This window comes from Rhopalosiphum padi, chromosome 3 (genome assembly GCF_020882245.1).
Source record: "Rhopalosiphum padi isolate XX-2018 chromosome 3, ASM2088224v1, whole genome shotgun sequence".
Classification (NCBI taxonomy): domain Eukaryota; kingdom Metazoa; phylum Arthropoda; class Insecta; order Hemiptera; family Aphididae; genus Rhopalosiphum; species Rhopalosiphum padi.
The window spans coordinates 54,537,366-54,560,095 of record NC_083599.1 but is presented as its reverse complement, the minus strand read 5'-3'; the positions used below and the strand labels follow the sequence as shown (position 1 = coordinate 54,560,095).

At 26.4% G+C, this 22,730-nt stretch overlaps 1 protein-coding gene across 1 annotated transcript; it reads right to left on the bottom strand.

Moving 5' to 3' along the window:
• Positions 1-146: 146 nt before the first annotated feature.
• LOC132924048 (uncharacterized) lies at positions 147-21,766 on the bottom strand. The gene is made up of 6 exons (XM_060988117.1): positions 21,424-21,766; positions 9,978-10,102; positions 7,763-7,987; positions 6,426-6,561; positions 5,352-5,484; positions 147-849 (listed from the first exon to the last, which is right to left on the bottom strand). Exons 1-6 carry the CDS (start codon positions 21,715-21,717, stop codon positions 764-766), a joined length of 999 nt encoding a protein of 332 aa, XP_060844100.1. The 5' UTR covers positions 21,718-21,766; the 3' UTR covers positions 147-763.
• Positions 21,767-22,730: the final 964 nt, after the last annotated feature.

Below are 22,730 nucleotides of genomic sequence, written 5' to 3'. Positions count from 1 at the left end.
TAAATTATTTTAAAACATTCCGGTTACTCACTTGAAATAACCCATTATAAATTATCATTTGAATTTCCTTCTTTTTTTTTTTTTATTATCATTTTTGTATTGGTTTTTCTTATGTTATAAATTTGTTTTGTTTTTGTTTGTTTATCAAAAAAAAAAAAAAAAAAACTTATAATTTAATTTAAATTATGTTTGATTGTTTTAATCAACCATAGTCTAGTAAACTTTATTGTTTTTATGTTATAATTTTAAATTTTAGCAATAACATGATTTAAATTAACAGAAATGCTCATGTTAAATTACTGACCTCAGGAGTATTGTTCAACAATATATTGTCTAGAAAATCAAATAACATCGAATCACTATTGTATGTACAAATACAAATATAGTAAACTACAGGGTTCTTAGGATTAATTTACAATACAATTGTATTGTATATTTTTCAATCCGCTCTCTAAATAACACTTATTGTTACAATTGAAATAATATTATGTTTTCTAGATTTATTGCGATCACAGGGTAAATATCCATTATTAAAATAATATGATTTGATTAGATTATTACAATTTAATTATGATAAATTAAATGTTTACAGTAGAATATTATCTATATTTAAAATTAAAATAATAAAATTGTCTTAAATTTCTTATATATGGCTGGTGTATGTTAATAATTTAAAATAATAAAAAAAAAGCCATTGCAATTATAGTGTTCATGATTTCTAATATTTAAGTACCTACAATACTCTTTGTGTATGTCTTGCATCTCAATCATATTCGCCACCCACAGTTATGCTGATATCCTGACCAATGGTTTGCGTTTCATGGTACCAAATGTTTGTATCCAGTACAACTATAATAATAATAATAATAATAATATAAAAATGTATACAATATTTAAAAATCAATTTTCAACATAACCATTAATATGAATGTAAAGGGCTAATCTAGATCCAAAATATCATAAATCTTTAATTTTTATATAAAAATGTCTTAGACCTATAAGAAGCGGTGATGAATTACACATACTTCAAAATATTATTATTGTAATTTGTAATATGTGTATTCTTTGACAAAGTATCTTAAGCTATTTAGAAAGTCGATTTTAAATTTTAAAGTCTTAAAATTAAGATATTATTTTAAAAAATATGTAAAATAATTGCATTACAGTTGTATTTATTTTTAGAAAATCAGATTTTAAATAAAAAAAATTATTCTTAAAAAAATGTAGTTTAGAAACGTGAATCTATTTTTTTTCTGAATTAGGTATACTGCCACTATACAAGTAGGTGTCAAGTAGCATGTTTAATTTACCACCGCCTTTAATTGTTATTATATTTAAACGACACAAAAATATATTTCATTTTTCTATGACATATTGGCGTTGAGTGTGCGTGTGCGAAAGTCGCGTTTTACAAAAAGCAATAACGAATAACACATTAATAAAGATCATTTACAACTCAGTACTCGTGCTAACATAGCTCAAATATACATGTTACACGAATTGCCTATATATTACTCCTTTCCTTAAAGTATGGTAATTTTCAGCTCCTTTGAACATAAGTTATGTTTGTTTATCAAATTTATGATCAGTTTATTTTATACAATATGACCATTCATACCGTATTTATTTAAATTGTGTCCAAGAGACCAAGAACATTAGGTACAAATGTATAATTGGAAAAACTAAACGAACTATAACTTTGCTAGTAGTTAACAAATTATCAACCTAATTATTCAGTTATTTCTATGTCTATTCCTATCATTCCTATCCAATAGCGAGTATAACGTTTCTATGTAGCTAATATTATTATTATTATTTTTTTTTTTATGAAAGTCCAGCAACATGACGTACCTAATGATATTTTACAAGTACTATAACTGTGTTCCGTGTAGGTACCTACTCGTTTTCAGAATTTTTTTGATGTTCACAAAATTATGTAATAATGTTGTTCAAGTAAAACAATGTCACTGATCATCAAAATAACCATCCAACCACACGGTAAAGTTTGTGAATATTTACAAACTATTTTGTATGTTGTGGTAACGCGTGTTAACCCGGTGTTAAATCGTGTGATCAAGTAATATAGTTCGAATATTATGATGTATAAATAGTGTGTACCCATATAATACAGGTACACACTTCATAATAATTAGTACTTTTTACATCATATAATTTGATCAAAGAATATTTTTGTTCAAAATCTCTCATGAGAAAAATAAATTATGATGGTGTTTACCTATACATATAGTATCACTAGTATCAGTAGTTGGAAAGTGCATTTATATATTCAAAAGTGCGTTCATATTTCTTGAATAAAAACAATAGTTATTACCATTTACCAGTCTCAGTTATAGATCTGAGAGAATTAGCCTCTTTGTTCAAGAAAACAAATATATTTTAATGATTTAATGTTCGCTTCTGATTGTGCGCTAACATGTTAATACGGCAAAAAATAATAGGCATTACGTAGCGACCACTGACCAGTAGGTATATTGTATAAATGTATGATATTTAAAATACATATTTTATCATAGAACATGGAGGCAAACGGGAACACAATTCATTAAATAGTTTATACTAAAAAAGAAGCAGTTACTTTTTATTAAAATATTTTAACATTCAAAGTATGAAACTATTGAAATATATTTTTTTTAAGTACCTACCTATTTATTTTAGTGTTTTTTTTATTGGTTTTTAAATAACTAAAAAAACATATAAAATATTTAATTATTAAATACTGCTACCGTAGGTTCTACTTTAAGTAGGTAAATGTCAACCAAGTTAAGTTATACATTTATATTTATGTACGCACCTATTATATAAGTAGGTACATAATAATATATAGTAATATTATATTCTATAATATTATAATTTATTCAAATTTAGGTATTTAGTATTTTAACTACCTACCTACTCTGTACTTGTAAATTATAATAAAGAGTACTATGTGAATTGAATGTACTAAAATACCATGAAATTTGCGTTGAAAATTATGCAAAATAATTTCAGAATCATGTTTATAATTTAGAAAGTAAAATATTAAAAATAAATGTACCTATAGATATAAATTTATATATCTACTTATTTAATACTTAAAACAAATGTACTAGGTATGTACCAATATTATGAAAAAACAAACTTTTTTGTTCAAATACTAAGTATTATAGTAAGTTATTGGTAGGTATAGAACAATAGATCTGTCATTCCCATTCCAAACAGTAATTTTAAAATTAAAGTGGGTGGTAAAATAAAAAGTCCAAAACATGCAAAATAAAATTATATATTATTTAGAAATTTAGATTTTAAAATTATTACATTTATCTTTAATCAAATTTAAAAAACAAAAATTTTGAATTATGAATGTAAAAACTCATTAAACGTGCTTATAAATAATAATAAAAAACTCCTATCTACAACAAAAAATTGCTGAGTACCAATCCTATAGTAATTTTCCAAAACATTATTTTAATCAAACTAAAGTTTACAAAATGACCAAACGAGAAACGTCAATGTTTTGATTTTTTTTTTAATGAACTAATAACTCATAGGCCATAGCCAAGGCAAGTAGGTACTAAAGTAAACAATTACCTACACGGCTACACATATATAATATATTATATAATTTATGCTGTTATGATTGTTATGAATGTCGTTCTTACTACTCAGATATAACACAAGTGAGTTTATTTTTCTAGGTATATATTACATAGGTTAAACTACCTACGAAGACTGATGAGCATTGCGACCCGTTAAAATAAAATCGCATTTTGTAATGCTCTATAAAACTCCAAATTGCGCTGTTATAAACTTATACCTAAGTGGTCAAATATACGAGTACCTATCCGACTATCTACATTGGCATCGAACGTAGAACGTTGAATCGCTACACATAGATGCACATGATTTCTAGGCCCCCCCCCCCCCCCAAAAAAATATGTTTAGGACATAGATATAGACTATATTATGTCTATATCATATATCTAGTCATAATACGTTCATTCGGTAAAGAAAATTTCCTTTCACGCGTTTTTCATTTAGGTACGGCCGCACGAGACAGACATGTTTAAAACAAGAACGATAAATTAAAAACGCCATATTTTTGGCAAACCCGCCAATAAATAATATTAAGTACGATTTACAAAATATAATGTCTATACTCAAGGCCGTGCCTAGGGGGGGTTCAAACCCTCCCCGAAACTTTTTCGTGTTATATTATGTGGTTGTAAAATACTAAAATAACCTATACAATATTATAATAACTATTAACTAGGTAGTAGGTATAACATATTATTGTAATTATTAGGTAATTTTACTAATTTGAGGATTATATATTTTTACAATTCAACTTTTTAGTTACCCAACAATATGTACATGAATCAAATAAAATTTAAAATAGTAAAAATAGTTTTAAAACAAAATTATTTTAAAAACGGACTAAAGAAATGGGTAAAGATAAAATATAAAGTTTGTATGTTGTACCCACAGGTACTATATATAAATTCAATGGAGGACATTGATTAGTTATCAAGTTAATATTTTCAAGCTTCGTAACTAAACCAGTTAAATATAATTCATCATTAAAACTTATATCTTGTTTTAGCACCTAAATTTGAAAAATAATAAATTGAGTTAAGATAATTTGTATATCTACCTTTACTTATTTAAACTTGATTAGAGTTAAATACATTGACACATTGTTATTATTATTCAACTACTATAATATTATAACATATATATATATATATATATATATATAGCTAAACGTTATTTATATTACCTTAACTAACTCAAGCTAAATTTCTCTGTTAACTATAATCGTATAATAGTTAGCCGCGAGGTTTACCTACTTATGTGTTATGTATATAAAGGCCTCATAACTGTACTAATTTATCGGCTTATCGCGATAGATATAATATATTATATAAATTATAGCCATAGAAAGAGTGATAAACTAATACATTATAATATTATTATATCTACTTACAAAAATTAGAGGGGCTATACGTATGCCCCACTCACTAATGTAATTTTATTACCACCAAATTGCAGTTTTATAATTTTAAAAGTTTGAAGTGAAATTGTTTGTATAAAATGTATACAGTTTTTTTATGTCATTACATTATATTATTATATATTACATTTTATATATTATATGAATCAATTTTTATTGGTAAGTATTATAATGAGCTACCTTCTCTCCAGAATTGTCGTTCAAGCATCAAGCTATACCATATAGGCACCTATACTACCTATAATAATGTATCAGTATACTTGCTGGCTGCTGCTCACCGATAATAATAGTGAATAACAATATAAATTGAAGGTAAACAATGTACTTAGTAAGCACTCACTTGTCGAACCAGGTTCCATGAATACTTCGAACATTCGTTTGCATTTGAAAAAACATTCGGCTGGCGTACGTAACGTCCATTTTTTGTATCCACTGATTTGTATTTGCCACGATGGAAATTCCACTTTGTCGATCTGTAGATTGAAAATTAATTCCATATCCACCGTAATTCGAATTAAAAAAAAAAAAAAAAAATGTTAAATTTATTTTATTTTAGATTCTGAACGACGAGCGACGAGTCTAATGATTTTACAAAGATTTGTTTTTTCTTATCTTACAAAATACAAAAAAAAAAGTTAAGAAAAAACTGGAATTTTCACCCAAAACTAGTTTTTGACAAAATTAATTTTTGTTCTTTTATGTAATTTAAAATTGAATAATTGTAGATAAATTTTTATACAAACATTTTTTCTATACATGGCATAATTTTCAAAATATCTTGACATTTTATAAGTGTTTTTCTGTAGATTTTGATAACAGTTATATTCGTGAAAAGTTTGAAAATTTCATACAAAATTTCACATAAGTCTTTTATACTGGAAATAAATAAAAAGTTGAGTGTGAATCTACAATATACTCGTAATTTTATAAGTGTCTACAATTCAATTTTCGATTAAAGTTGTGAAAATCGTGACAATTTACAAATTTTCTGTAGTTAAAGCAATGTAGTTAAAATGTTTAAATCTACCTGAATAAACATGTTGTTTTCAAAATATTTAGACTAGTTTAAATTTATTGACATTTTTAAACTTTTTATTTTTTATTTTAATCTTGATAAACATTTTTAGGCCTGATCAAAAGGCTTGGAAATGTAATACGAAATCCTTCATTAGTAATTAAAAAATATTAAAAATATATAGGCATATGGTTTTTTATACGAATTTGAAGTTCATTTTTTGACAAAATATTTTAAACGATTAATAAATATGAATAATTTTAAGGGATTATGGGGTGGGGATGCCTGCTTCACCATCATCAAATACATTTTTGTTAACTAATACCTATAATATAAATGACTAATTATTGTCCGATGGATATACACTATATAATTGCATCTTATAATATTGTCACTCACGTGCATTGGTGCTCCGTGACCCGGTGTGCCCATAAAAATCCATAGGGTTTGCTTCCTGTCTGACAGCTTTGGTAAGAAACTCGGTAGAGTTATATGTTCTTTCAAACGATTTATCGATTTACGTTCACAATTGCTCCTGAAACCATATCAAAATGAACTAGTGATTTTGGATTTCTGTTATAACCTAACCTAACCTGTTGTGATATAATATTCATATATATTAAATACATATTATACGATGTATCCAGACCATCTATAACTATGCTATTTTAGTGGATTGTAAGCCACGAATTAAAAATTTTAGTCAAAATTTAGAAGGGAGGAAACATAATATATTTATTTATATAATTTACATTTTATAATAGACAAATGAAATAAATTTACATAATCAGACTCCCTATAAATTATTTTAACGTTTTTGTTCCTTTATCATTATTATTCATTAATAACTAATAAGTATCTATTACCTACATATAATGTACAATGAACTATAATAAAACATAAAACATAAACTATACAGTTTTAACAAATCACTCGTGCCTAGTACCTACGTATTATTTCCATAACAGAAAAATTGAAAACTATTCTTATTGACTATTTATTTTTTTAATTTAATAGTAGAATATATTAATACAGTAAATTCCCGTTACAACGAATACCAATACAACGAAAAATCCCGTTATAACGAAAGTCAAAGAAGTCCCCTGTCGAAAAGCAGGGCTTATAAAGAGCTTATTCAAATTTTTGTTACAACGAAATTTCCGTTATAACGAAAAAAATTCGGTCCCCCGGAGTTCGTTGTAACGAGATTTTACTGTATTTCTATTTTTGAACAATACATTAACTTGACTTTTAAAAAATATTGCTCAATAAACTTATGGACGTATTGCTGCTAATATTTCGAATTTTAATGTTCATACTTACTTGCCATCACTATTATAGGCAACGTGCTCACATTTAAAAATATCACACAAATGTTTTATCGATTATGAACTTAATTATATTTCTTAAAAAACGATATGTAAGAAATATGCTTAAAACTTATAGATAGTATTTTTTGGATTGGAGTCAGTGTGTGATAGAAACTCGCTTACATATTATAAAAATATCCCCCCCCCCAAATAAAACCGGTAAAAATGTGAAAAATATAAAATTTCATTAGCAGTAGAAATATAATTTTAAACCGTACCTGATATTTTTTTTACCTTAAACGTATAGTAATTAAGTGCGATTTATAATCCTCAATATGATAAAAATAAAATAATTATCGGCAAATTTTTTTTTTAATCGTTATAGCTTAGTTATCTAATTACTCAGTACCAGACGTCCAGACGTACCATCCTATGTACCACGGTGCATATCCGGGCGCCATCATAGCCCGTTCGTTGTCCATATCCAGAGCTTCCTCGAGCGAGTTGAATTCGGTTTTGTACGGAAAAAACTGGCACGGCGTTAGAAGTTTAGAATCGGACAAGTTTTTAAAAAGTCTAAACCCAAAATCAGCCGACCGCTCGACACTGGAGTCTTCGACAACTACTACTGGCCGTCCTGTGTACGCGTAGCTACGAAAAAATATTTATACAATTTAATAGGCTCATCGTTAAAAACACATGTATAGGTATGACATCTCAGTATATCTGAAATCCATAGAATAGAACTTGATTCTAGGTTAGAATTTGTTCATTTCTCAGTATTATCATCAAGGTTCCTGTCATGAACTAAGAAGATAGTTAAGATTAGTTCATGATTCCTGTCATATTCAATATTGACATTATTTACATGGTTGATATTATTTTTTTTACAGCTAAAAATTGATAATCATTAAAAAAAAAAATAATATCAACAATAATAATAATATATCAGTTTTAAATGAACAATTGTTAGCATTTATCACATATTATATAATACGACGCATGCATCCAAATAATTTAATATTTCAAATATTTATATTTTGTTGTAGGTAGCTAATAGTGAATTAGTTAAATAATGTTGAATATTGTTAAAATAAACTTTTGTATTTCAGTAGGTCGCAGAAAAAACTTAATCAATGAAAAAGTTGAGCCACTGTGGCTTCATTTAAGATCACCCACGTCACAAAATTATAGGCAATAATAAAAATCAGGTACCTACCTAAAGTAATCTTTTCAGCTGTTATACAAAAAACAATCCTGATCGTTGACAATGTGTTTGCATCTATTTTTCAACATATCTTATAATTTATTTAAATTACTATTAGTTATTTATTTTTCTATTAGTAATACCGTAGATTGAGTATACTTATACTTATTTTTTTATGCAAAAACATGGTATATAAATATATATTATATTATCATTAACTTTTTATTATGTTTTGCTGCAGAATGCAGATAAGAATAAGCTCGCGGTCAAAGGCGTTAATTGGGGGGAGGACTTAGGGGGTTTAACCCCCTACATTTTTTAAAGTTTTTCAAGATATTTAAGGTTATTTATTAGAGAAAATTATAAAATGTAAAACGTAATTTCTAATCAGGATATCCGATAGGTATGTGTTATGTGAACATTTAAGCTTTATGTATGAATTTTGTATTGTAAATTTGTAATAAAATTAAAATGATTGACGTTAATATTTTATAACGACAACGATAAAAAGTTATGTATTACCTATATGCCGTTAAATAAAATAATTTGAAGTTTTTATATACATTTAATATATTATAAATGTTACAATAGAATTGTAAAATTTATATGTAGGGGTGAGGGGGGCGAAGCCCACCGTGGGCCTGTTCTATGTTTATAATTTTAGCACCCCCTTCTAACATGGCAAATTTACGCCTATGCTCGCTGTATAATTGTATAATGAATAGCTTAAGATATTTCAATATTTCAAAAACCACATTGTGTAGATATCTATATAATACATTAATTAAATAGTATACATAATGTCAAAAAGTTTTAAAATAATTAAAATTGTTTGAAAATTACTATTTTCCGTTTACATATCAAATTTAATCAACATTTATAAAACTATTTGTATGTGTGATACTTTTAAATTGATACTTATAAGAAAAACTTGATAAAAGTATTTATATATAAGTTAACAATTTATAAGAAACATTGTATTGTTAATAGTTGTATTACATTTTTAAACTTGATTACCGAGAGAAGTTCTTTATTAAAATTTAGTTAGGTTTGTCATTATATACAATTTTAAATCTAGTTTGTATAAATATTAAAGAATAAATAGTTTAAATTGTTTAAAACAATTAAAACTAATCTAAATATTTATAAACTTCACTGTAGTTTACCTATAGAAAATTGTAATTTAAATGTTATATGTTTCTCTCTAAGAATAATATTTTTTAATTTAAAAAAAATAAAAAAATCGCTATAGAAAAATATATTTATAAACAGGTCAAAAAAAGGATTAAAAAATGCCATAATCACATCAAATTAACAATAATTTAATAGTTTAATGTAGATGAGTTGAGTTCTTAACTTACAAGTAACTTGAAATAAAATAAAAAATATAATATTTAAGACATTAAATATTAAATTTCGAATAATTTAACTTACTACTTTTCAAAATTTTCGGCTGATAGATTGAAAACCTTCTCAATAGCATCTAATCCTTGGCAGTAGGAACAATCAATTGGCGGTCGTAATACATCTTCAAAGAAGTCCGGTAACGTCAATGCACACTATAGTTAAAATATCGAATCATAAACAATTTTTTGATTATTTCACTGATTTAAGTAAATAGGTACATACATTAATTATTAATATATAATAAATAATTATTAAAATTAATACTTAATAATAATTTTAAGTTGGTAAAATTAAATTAAATTAAAAATAAATTTATAATTGTATTATGTAAATATCAAAAGCCTAATTATTATTGCTGTTAACATTTTTTTTTTATTTAGGCATCCACCATTATATTTTAGCATTAAAACCTAGTAGATAATGATTTATTGAATTCTATATTTTTTTATTACTTTTTACGTAATAAGTTCACATAAATAACAAAAATAAGCAAATGTGATGATAAAAATAAAATAAAAGGATGAATCACGGAGGAAGTTCCCGCTGGAGGAACTTTGGTATGACACAAAATTAGTCTAGATTAGGTCATTTAACTTTATATAATATATTTTTATTTTTTAGGGAGCCAAATTTAATTATTATTAGATAGGTACACACGTGAACTTAATATTTTCTAATTGATTAATATTAGAATTTATAAAAAATACGTATATATTTTTTGGTAGGGACTATTTTAAACAGGATTAAAAATATATTTTATTTCAAATACATACCTACAATTAATATTCTAGTCACTGAGCAAACAGAAAATTAAAACATCACCTCCACCCGTCAAAGAAAAATAACTTTAAAAGTATTTCGTATGTTATAAAGAATTTATTTTATTTGTTATATAAATTAAGTTTATAACACAAAATTATCCAAATTGCAAATTAATCAGTTAAAAAATATATGATAGGTAGTAAATTATCTACTGTACATAATATTTTAGAAAATAATGTAATAGTATTTTTACATGTAGCAGTTTTAATTGTTTTTATAATCCACGAACCACGAACCATAATGGTTTACTATTATAATTGTCTTTGTTGTTAGTTCTTGAATTTAACACTTGCCAAGTTATTGCAATAAAAGTAAATTTATTATTGAATCAGCATCTAAATATTATATTTTTTTTTTATTTTGAAATATTATGAAAAACGTGCATGGTAAAATAATTTAAAGTCCAATTTGGTTTTGGTAATGTGATACATTCTGGTTTTATATATACTATTCATGTAGAACCCACAAAGAGTCAGAATACATTTTAATATTTTCATTTTATATTAATATGATGACATAAAACTGAATAAAATATTTCATGTGATAATATTTATAAATTATATTATGATAACTGATTTTAAGTATTTTGAGTTGTTTTCAGGTTGACATAACCTAATTATAATCTGATGTCCTTTCATGCGGTTTATGACACTTTCTTCTGCTACAATGATTTTAATGAAACGCTCAAAACATAATTTACTGCTATAATACCAATAACAATACCAAACATCGTTGACGTGGTTCTTATCACTTGTACTGCCTGACTGAACAAACAATAAACAAGATTACATACGATTAATGGTTATAACAGCGAAACCATACAAATTATACTAGTTTTTTTTATTATAAAACGTTACTTCATGAATTATATGTATACATAATATACTGATTTGAGAATGTTTTTTGGAAAACTATACACTTTTAAAGTCTATTCCACTCGAATGAAGTCAGATATAAAACGTATATAGTAATATCCGTTACAAATTTTCATTTTAGCCATTATTTTTATAATATAATTAAGAATTCAATTTTGAGTACCTAGGTATATATTAAGCATAGATGGAAATTTAATACGATTATTAGTACTTTGTGGTGGTGGTGGTGGTGGTGGTGGTTGGGCCTTAAATCCTTAGACAATTTATTGTCGCTTCATTTGAAAAAGTAAAAATATATAGTAAAGATTCGATAATAGATAATGGTTATATAATTTTTAAATTTATTTTTGTTTCAATATGTATTAACAATCAAAAAACGTACAAATTATTTTGTATTTTATTTTCAATTAAAATATCTAAGATTAGCTTAAGTTTTTTTGTATTGGGATCTAGAAACTTAAACGTAAAAATGCATACAATTTTTACGAGCATTTAAAGTTAAAATGTTGACAAAATATAATATTTTAAACTAAAATAAAAATCTTATTAAACAATAACAAGGAGTTAAATTATTGTAATTCAAAAATATTTATCATAGAGACATGAAACTTTTCACCGTTTTCTAAAATATATTATCATTTTCTATTCACAGTGGAACTTTTAAAATATATTTAGACTAATTTTAAGCTATATATAGGGTACATTTTATTTTCAAATTGTTTTTTCCCCTAGTTTGTAATTTTCGACATGTGATTCATTTCTCATTATTGTTTTTATATAGCAATTTAAATATACATAGACATGTGCACAGTTTTATTTGATAAGCGTTTGAAATTCAAATTGCCCGTTTTTTGCTCAGAATGAGCATTGAGAATTACATTGTATACCTTATAGAAAAGTAGGAGACATCTCAGAAGAGATCTCTCAAGTCTTAAGTTTTTTTATACCTTATTTAACAATAGCAGAAAAATAAATACCATTCACACAAGATGCGAGTAGTTCATGGAAAATGTGGATTACAGAAGAACTGAAGAACTTACAGTTTGTTTTTATTCGTATTTTTTAAGTAGAATTTGAAAAAAAGTCTTAAGGGGGCTAAGCTTACTATAAGCCCAGAGTTTAGGTTATGTATAAAATATACATAAATTAGTTTTCAAATCTCAATTCAAACATTTCGAACGTTATTTTTGATCTCCACTCTCCAATATTATGTATTAAGTATATTTTTACCTTGTATTATGGGTTCGAACCGACAAAATAATAGAAAACTATATTTTTTAACAAACGGCTCTGCGATAATGGAAAAATCTGATCTATCTAAAAATTAAAAAATCCATATTTTAAAACTCAAATAGCGCTCATATAGTAATTATTTTAAGATTAGCTGTACAAACATACACATAACTGTACGTAAAACTGCCGTGATAGGTATTTGTAGGATTACCTAAACATTTTTTTTGACCAATTAGAAAATATAATCTTACTTCGCTATTATTATTTACAGAGAGCGCGCAAAGATTATTACAGTAAAAATTAGGTTAGAAACGTGTGAAATGATCGTTTGCTGTGCCGGTCATATACAATTTAATATGTTTAATTATAATTACGAGTTTGGCCAGCTGTAGTAGTTCAATTATTATATATAGTATTAATCATAATACCGAGCCGTGAACTTTCGAAGGTATCTATGCATATTGTTTTGTCGAAAGAACGAATAAAATAATAGTATAATAATAATAACAACATAAGAAAATTCATGGGCGGGTGGTCAGACTGAACCTGCGCATTATAATGTCTGTTTTTTATAATATTATAGGTACGCAGTGTGCACTTCAAATGGTCGAATGAACTTAAGTAAAATAAGTATATAAAAGAAAATGTTTAATATGAACAATTAACAAAGAATAAACAATTGACATGCGTGCAGCAGTAGGTATAGTATCTACAGACACAACAAAATACAAAACTGTGTTCATTGATCAATCGACAAGGCACCCGTTTAAATAAGACCAATATTTCTTTATGTTCATATTATAGAGTAATATAGGTGGTTTTCACGATTTTCGTGCGATAACTGTCTTGTTCGACGTAAAATTTGTTACGAATAATATTTTTTGGTATACAATTTTTAATGATATCAGTTATATATTATAAATTATAATAATATAATATCCACAAGCACACAGTGATTCATTTTCTACACTTATTATTTCAAAAAGTTATCACTTATTTAAGGATATTTTTTTTTATTATTTCATGTTACATTTCTATATAAATTATATTTTTACAGTTTATCTTCGTTATCAGTTTTTAAGTTTTTTACTTTTTCGAATGACAAAATACATTTTTTATTTCATTTTCCGAAACATTATAATATTATTTTATGATAAATTATTATACACTGGAATAAAATAAATATCATGTGTAATCACTGTGTATATATTAGCTATATTGCGCTAGTATGATAGATATGTCATAAAACAAACATATTACAGTGAAATCCTCCTTCTATGATACAAACAAATTACAGAGATTCTTGAAAAAAAAATAATCACCAAAAAGTAAAGAAATTATCAATAATAATTGTTGATTGCACCTGAGTATTAGACAAAATTTCTTTTGGATCTAAAATAATATAATTATAATTTATGTGGGTATTATCATCGATTATAAATACTAGTATTTAAAATCAATGGTATTATGTAATAATTATAAATTTACAATTAACTCTGATTTTGACTATCCATATAAATGGCATTGAAGTGTTCACAAATGTGATAGAACCTACTAGGTAGTCCTAAAGACAATTATTATGAAAGGGCAATTTAACATAGCATACATAATATTATGATTTGATTTTGGTGTTTATTTTGTAATTTATGTATAGATACCGATTATTAGAGTACGTTCATTACAAATCATCATCCATGATACATATTTTGTTTTTCATCTTCAATACATTTCTTCTATTTGTTATAATTAACAATAACTAATCTTGGATTTTGGAGATTTTGACTTCATTGCAAGTGTTTCTCGTAGTTGAGATTTATTGCTCTGTTAGATACAGATCCGTTTTTTAATGTTACTCTGTGTAGCTAAAAATCCGGAGACTATAATATATGCAGTTCCTGATTATTTCATGGTTTATTATTTTATAGAGCACATTTAAACTAAATTCCATACACAGTTTATAAGAATATATTTTTGCGTAACAAGATAAGATTAACATGATTTCGTTTTATTATTAGATACCTACTTAGGAGGTACTTATTTATTTACTTAGGTTAAGAAACTTAAATTTCTTTTGTTATCGATAGAATGTTCAAATTATGTACGTAAGACGGGTAGAGATGTAAAATTTACGTACATTTTTTTTTGAGTAATTTACCGATAAAAGTTTACGTAAATTTGGAAAATTTTGATAATTCTTGTAAATCACCATAGGAACACCCTCAGGAATTCTTCACTGCTTCATTCATGAACTTATTATATTATTATTGTAACGCTAATTTTTATTATTTACTGAATAGTAAGATGTTCATGGTACTATAAATTGAATGAACGACTTTATATAGGTACCTTGTAGTGTATTATTGGCTTTTATATTTATATTTTAAGTTATTTTATATGTTAATAAATATTAAAAATGTACCTATAAAATAAATTGCAAATTAATTAAATCAGATTCATTAGGTACCTATAACATTAACACCAAAAATCAAAAAATTAAAAATAAATTCTAGTTTTTAGTTTTATTTGTCTTTCTCTCTAGTTATACCTATATAAATAGTTACAATTATAATTTAATAATAAAAAAAAATGCATTAATAACATATAGTTGTAGATATATATTATATATTATGCTAATACACTATCAGTAGTTGTGGGCATATTGAACTTTTACGTTTTAATTTTATATTATCAACTATTCCATTTTATTGATATTTTATGAATATTCACCTCGTTAAGACGTTTAATTTGAGGTGTAACATGCTAATTTTTTCGGTAAAAAAATATTTACCTGTAAAAAAATAATTGGTAAATATACTGGTAATTTACCGAGCTTACATCTCTAGAGACGGGAAAGGGTACTTAGAGAACAATAATTTGAAACTGCAGCTATCCCCAAACTGTAGTTATTCATCACTTAATACTTGATAATTATTTTATTCCTTCAGCAATATTTATATTATACTATATATTAAGCAAACACTATTATTTAACAATTTTATATTCGTTATAGAATTTAAAAAAAATTGATATGTTGAATTTGACAACGAATATACGACCATATAATATATTATAGATATTATAGGTAGGTATATATTATACCAACTAAACATAGTTAATAAATCATTCTAAATAACAATATTTAGTGCCTAAAACAAAAGTATAGTTTTAAACTTAAACGTTTATATTATGATAGTATTAAAATAATTTGAAATACTTATAGTATGATATTTTTTATTTACATCACATACAAAATTAAAGGAACCAGTGGATTATAAACCTTTTTCACAGAAATGTATAAACGTAATAATTATTATTTATTAGTAGTTACTAGTTATCAGTCATCACTAACTAAACTGATAATCTGCAAAGTAATTATTCAGCTTATATAATTATACAAAATTACGAAATTGATAAATAAATTTAATCATTACTATATTACTTAAACATTTATACGTTTTACATCATTGCAAAAAGAAGCATTCCTAATATTTATAATAATCATCATAATTTGAATAACTTAACAGTAGGTCAGTAAACAGTTTATAAAATAATAAAACATTTTTTTAATTTTGTAATTAATAAAAAAAAAGTGTTTATATATTTTTAATGTATTATGTAACATTGATAATAAATACTAGTTTATTAATCCTATTGTTGCAATTAATATAATAGTACATTAAATATTTGTGACGTGAAAAAACCGTATTCAGCTACAATAATAATAATAATTGATAACTTGATTGTTTATAGTAAATATAACAACATAATAAATACAGAATGCATTTTAACATGTATACATTTTAATTTGCAAAAAATTATTATTACAATTTCCTAGAGACACGGTTTATTAGGAGGATCGGCATTCGGTGTCTATTAAAATTAAACTCAATTGAAATAAAAACAACAGGCCCAGTTTTGGTTAAATAATAAGAGAATTTTAGTATTTAAGACTATCGAAAACAACATTTTCGACCTACCTATAATTTACCAATAGTTATTTTAATTATTATAAAATACGCATTAAAAAATAACGATAATTTTAAGTAATTAGGTTTGCTAACTTCACTTCTAAAATGAGTAAACTACGCAAAATACTAAAAAATTTTTTCTATGAAACACGTTTTAAAACGCATTTAGTTTAGCTATGTGTTGAATGATTATTGATAAAATGGCAATACCTTTTAATTCGATAGTCCTAGTAATATAGGCTCAACACTATGCATTAGTCAAATGTTCGCGGCGTTGGTGACCTAAATTCGCCCAAAACGCTAACCTATAGGTCTAAACGTATTATTGTGTTTCCTCCTGTCATATTTTCTCTCTCATATTCCTTAATATGACGGTATACTAATTTTATGGTTTTCAGCCGAAAATATCTGTCGTGTAAATCCGTGACCCGGGTATCTCAACGGGACTACAAACAAGGCCACGGTTCAGGAGGAGAAAAAAAATAATGGAACGACACGACTTGCACGGAAGTCAGGACATTTCTATTAACACGAATAACACGACACTAGATGTAGCGCGTTATACCTATATGACTATGACAAACGGTGGGAAAATAACCGAAACTGGTTACAGACGCAGCAACAATAACGCCGTACACTCTGCAGTTGACATTATAATATACGTGTAGGTGCCATTATTTTCGCCGGTTCACACAGTATCGTCGTAGGTACCGCACATAAAAATACAATAATCAATAATTGATTACGATGGCCCGGAGAAGCGTTTTTCCATCGTTTACTTCGGTTTAGGATTTTATTGTTTTAACACTTGCCTATTTATTTATTTATTTTATGACTATTAAAAAATAAATATAAACGTTAACTATAAAGGTATAGGTACAATCAAGGGCGTCCGCAGAAATTTGTCGATATGGTGGGTCAGTGAAATTATTTGATTTCAATATATTAGTGTCACACTGCTGTTAACTATATAAACGTACGTACGTATTATGCATATATATTAAACATTTTGTCTTCTACAACTATACGTTTGAGATAACCATAATTTAATTGGTCGATTTAATTGGTTTCTAAATGAAGTTATACGAGTATATCATTCATTATAGGTATTCCGTTAGTCAATACTCAGGTGATTTCGATGTATCTTTCACTCGACTTTCGAGAATATTTTATTTTATATAACTATAAGTACCAACTACCAAGTAGTTATAACAAAAGAATCTATAGAGATGCGTTAGTCAACACACTAATCTGAGAAATGAGAGAGGGAAATCCACACTAGCGGACGCCATTGACTAAGTTGTACAAATAGTTATAATAATCGTTCATCAATATAATAAATAATATTATACTTGATTGAAAATATGGAAACTAATAATGTTTTGAGGGTCATTGTCACTGTCCGTTTTTAAAGCAAAAAACGTTCATTCTAATAGTGAAACTTTTCTAAAAGTGTAGATAAAAATCTCGAAAACATCTTGTGATTGTAGTGAATATTCGGACTACCGGAAAATAGAATACGATAAAACCAAAAAATTGTAGATTTCTATACATGTATTAATCATTTTTAAAAGATTGCTTCGATCTTTCCTTTATACATACAATTAATAATTATAATATAATACATATTGTAAATAATTAAAAACCAATTTCAAAATATTTATTTGCCAACCTCAAATCGTTGAAATTAAAAACACTTCTGACGGTTGGACATTTTTGTTAATAATTTCCTATGTATAATGCAAATATATAATATTATACAGTAGCTGTATAATAATCGCACTATTCTCGAGGAGCACCTTATTAAAGTAAATGTTTGTGCTAAAACATATATGACTATATTTTTTTAGAATAATAACATTTTATAATAATACAATATAATATATACAAAAAATAACGTCTAATAAAATTGATTTGAAAAATTCAATACATAAATAATAAAAAATTTAGCAAAATCACTAGAACTAATATGGCAATATCAAGCTGAGGAGCATTTGATTAATAATCGATAGTCAAATTGAGTTTAGACTGTTCAGAGTTATTCAGATTACTTGACTATTATAAAACAAATAGTCAATAAATACATACAGAATGAGACACTGATACGTGATAAGCAAAAGATTCAGACCATCGTTCGACTCATTAAAAACATCAGTTTGAACACAAAATTATTCACTTCCCAAAATATTCAATTGTGCACCGTCTCCTCAAAAATCCAACAAAATCATAAGAACCTTTCAATAAGCACAACACTGAGGTCTGGGAGTATATCTAATTGTTTTTTAAATTATCTAGCATAAAACTTAATAAAAAAATGTTTTAATTTAACATAATAGGCTAATAATCTATGCCATTGAAACCTATATCTACTCGTAGGTACAAAACTATTAACGTTTTTAAAAATATTTTCTTACATAATTTAAGTCATTAATAAAAATATTTTCATAAAAAATTATTTTTTCTAATTTTTACCTGTTTTATTTTTGATAATACTTAATAATATGATTTTCAATTCTTTATTGAGTTTATTCCAAAGTACAATATTTTTTGAAGTCATTTAAGATATACAAATGTTGGACGAATAATTTATTATAGTTATTAAAACTTACTTAGAATACTTTTAACTAATTAACTATACCTACTTATCCAAAATGTGTTTATATAGATAAAAATACTTCGAATAATTTTTTGCTTCAAAATATGGAAGTAAATATATACTGTCATTAGAGAGTACCTAAAAACTTAAAAAAATTAAAATGATAAAAAATTGTAAAAAATATGATCTATTTCCAAAAATGTTGTTTTATAATTTGTAACGACTTAAAAGTTAAAATTATGTAAATCCGCTAATGATGTTTTCTGAAATAACGAGTGTTTTACGTTAAATTATTACAACAATTAATAAAGCACGAATCGATATAGGTACCTATACAAATGTTCTTCAACGATTTTGTATAATACGATGTAGGTAGCTATTGTCATATATTGGGCGTGAATTATATTTCCGTTGATCAGCATGCTAATTCTATGTACAGACATCAACATAGTGAAAATATTTAGAACAAAATGAAATGGCATGGCTGGTATAAAATTGTAATGCATGCTAATGCAATATACTGCATACTGTAGGTCTTTGGCTATAATATTGGCATCAGTTAGCAGAGGCGTCATAGGCGACAGATCTTGGTATTTGTATAGGTAGTGGAAATAGTTCCTATACAACTAGTTTCTCCCCAGAATAGGATAAAAGAAAAAAAAATGAAAATAAAAATATAAGGATATAATATTATTCATTCTGAGCTATCCAACAACACAATTTTCGTGCACGGTCCGGCGGTCTTCATACTTGCATGACCTATGAATATCATGTATAATATAATGGTAAGTAGGTACTCGGTTAAACATAATTTCTACAACAAATGAAAACAATGTGGTACACGACTATAATACATATAAATGTACATATCTACATTTTATAAGTATATATATATTATATATACATCTGTTTTTAATAATGCATGATGAGATATAAAGAATACCTTTACGCACACCCGTATATTATATTGTATTTGTATATAAACGCCTATAATATGGAGCGTTACAATTTACAACTTGTTTTTTCGCTCCTGCTTAATCCAATGTGGTTTTTTTATAACTTATGGTCTTCTGTTAAGCGAGCTTTTTAAAATTAAAAACGAAAAAGACGATTTGTACTTTGATATAATATTATTTATTTGCGGCGATGATTTCCATTGTTATAAAAAACAACAATCCTCGTCATAACACACTAAATATTATGTATTTAAATAATTAGATTTCACGGTTATACAACCGTATTTTAAATTCAATACAATATAATTAGAACAATAACTATATATTTTTAGTTGGTAACTCAATTACTCAATTTAACGTAAAAATTATATTTAGCACATTTGATTCATTGTCAAAGTATAGAAAGCTTTCGTTTTTTAGAAAATTAAAGTTTTTAATTATTTTTCTTAAAAAATTATAATTATAAGTTGAAATCTTTTATGCACAGTCTAAAATTTGTAAAAATTTGGGCAGTGCTTGACTTGGGGGGGGAGTGGCCATGATTACGGGTTATATTAAAATGCTAGGGATGCTACTTTTTTTATAAATAGCTAGAGCACTTCTACTACTTTTTTTCCAAGTCAAGCACTGCAGAGGAGGGCTAAATTATGAGTGTGCGCTAATTAAAAAATAAAAAACATGCTAGATCCGGCTTCGGTCACACATCACGCTTTTCGTGAAAAATAATACACGTGTTGAAAATTAGCTACGAGTAGCAAAGCGATCTATACCCACCAAATAATGTTCTTAAATCTTTAATTACACTAACAAAGAAATAATTAAACGATTGTAAAAACTGTGTATGTAAGAAATACGATGTCGGTGTAAATTATATTTCTTCTGTATAATATTTCAATATTTGTGATTTTTATTTTTATCTCCGACACAGCGGTTCCAAATTTGTTTTTTACAGTTTTTCAAATAACGGGGTCGTTTAATTATATACTTATTTATTCTTATTATACACTGATCGGTGATACATACCTGTTGATCGGCGGCCGACTGGAACATCGTCGACAGCCAGTGTTGACAAGCGGCGGCCGCGTGTTGCAAGTCGACAGCCGCCACGGCACAGGCGACCATCACCACGGACAGGACGGTCACCGCGGTACGCGACTGTCCGCTCGATGACGACGCAACCGCCGCCCCCGTCCTCCGACGACAACCCGCGGTTGGCTTCCTCCTGTCCGCTGTGTCCGACATGTCGTCCGCTACCATTTCGGCGTCTCGCTTACACGACTTCGACGCGACAGTAGCCGCCGTCGTTTCCTTCATCATCGCTCCCTCCCAGTCGGCGGTTAGACGATGATTGTCGTAAGCCGTGGGTGCGATAGACGCGTCCCTTGGCGCTCGTCAACCACCCTTCCGGCGAATCGTCCCGATCGTGAACGACGGTAGCCGACGAGTCCGACTAAAATCCCGATTGATGATGATACATAAAATATGCAACATCACACGTAACGTCGAGAAGATACTAAAAAAAAAAAAAAAATAATAATAATAATAATAATAACAACAATAATATGAAGTAAAGTATCTTAAATTGTCAATTGATAATTAACGTAATGTTTACAATATATAAGTGATAACTGAGAATTGATCAATAAATAGAAACAGTATACGGAAAAACTAAATTTAACACTTTTAAATAATAATTACTAGGTAATAGGATTATGTATAGTTCTTAGCTTTTACCTACATCGGCTACATCAATTTATAAATCAATCTATATATGAATTTACAATAAGTTCTAAGTATATTATTATTTGTGCGTCTATATATTATATTATCGCAATTATATAAAATAGATATATGAATATAACAGGGATTGAACTTAATTGCATTACAAAGAAACCAAAATTGATTACATTGTAATAATAGTTATAAAAATTATTTTTATATTGCAGTAAAACATAAAAATGTCTTAAAAATAGTCATTTTAAATAGAATTTAAATTCAAAGAAAAATGTTCTCTTTATTAAATGTATATAATTTAATGAAAAGAAAAAAATTAAAAATACAAAATACAAGTTTTATTAATTTAAAAAAAAACTCTTGATGTTTAACATTTAAGATCTATAGTTAAAAAATTAAATTTTTTATTCTATGTGTATAGGTAGTAATTAAGAATGTACCAAAATGTATGCGTGGTTGCAATGCATATTAATTAGCTTGATGTGTGAGTAAATTGTTTTTCGAACAACTTTTTCCATTAAAAATATCAGAAATATTTAAAAAAAATTTAAGTCCATAATATTTGTATTTAAAATATTTTTCAGTTTTTGGGTTAC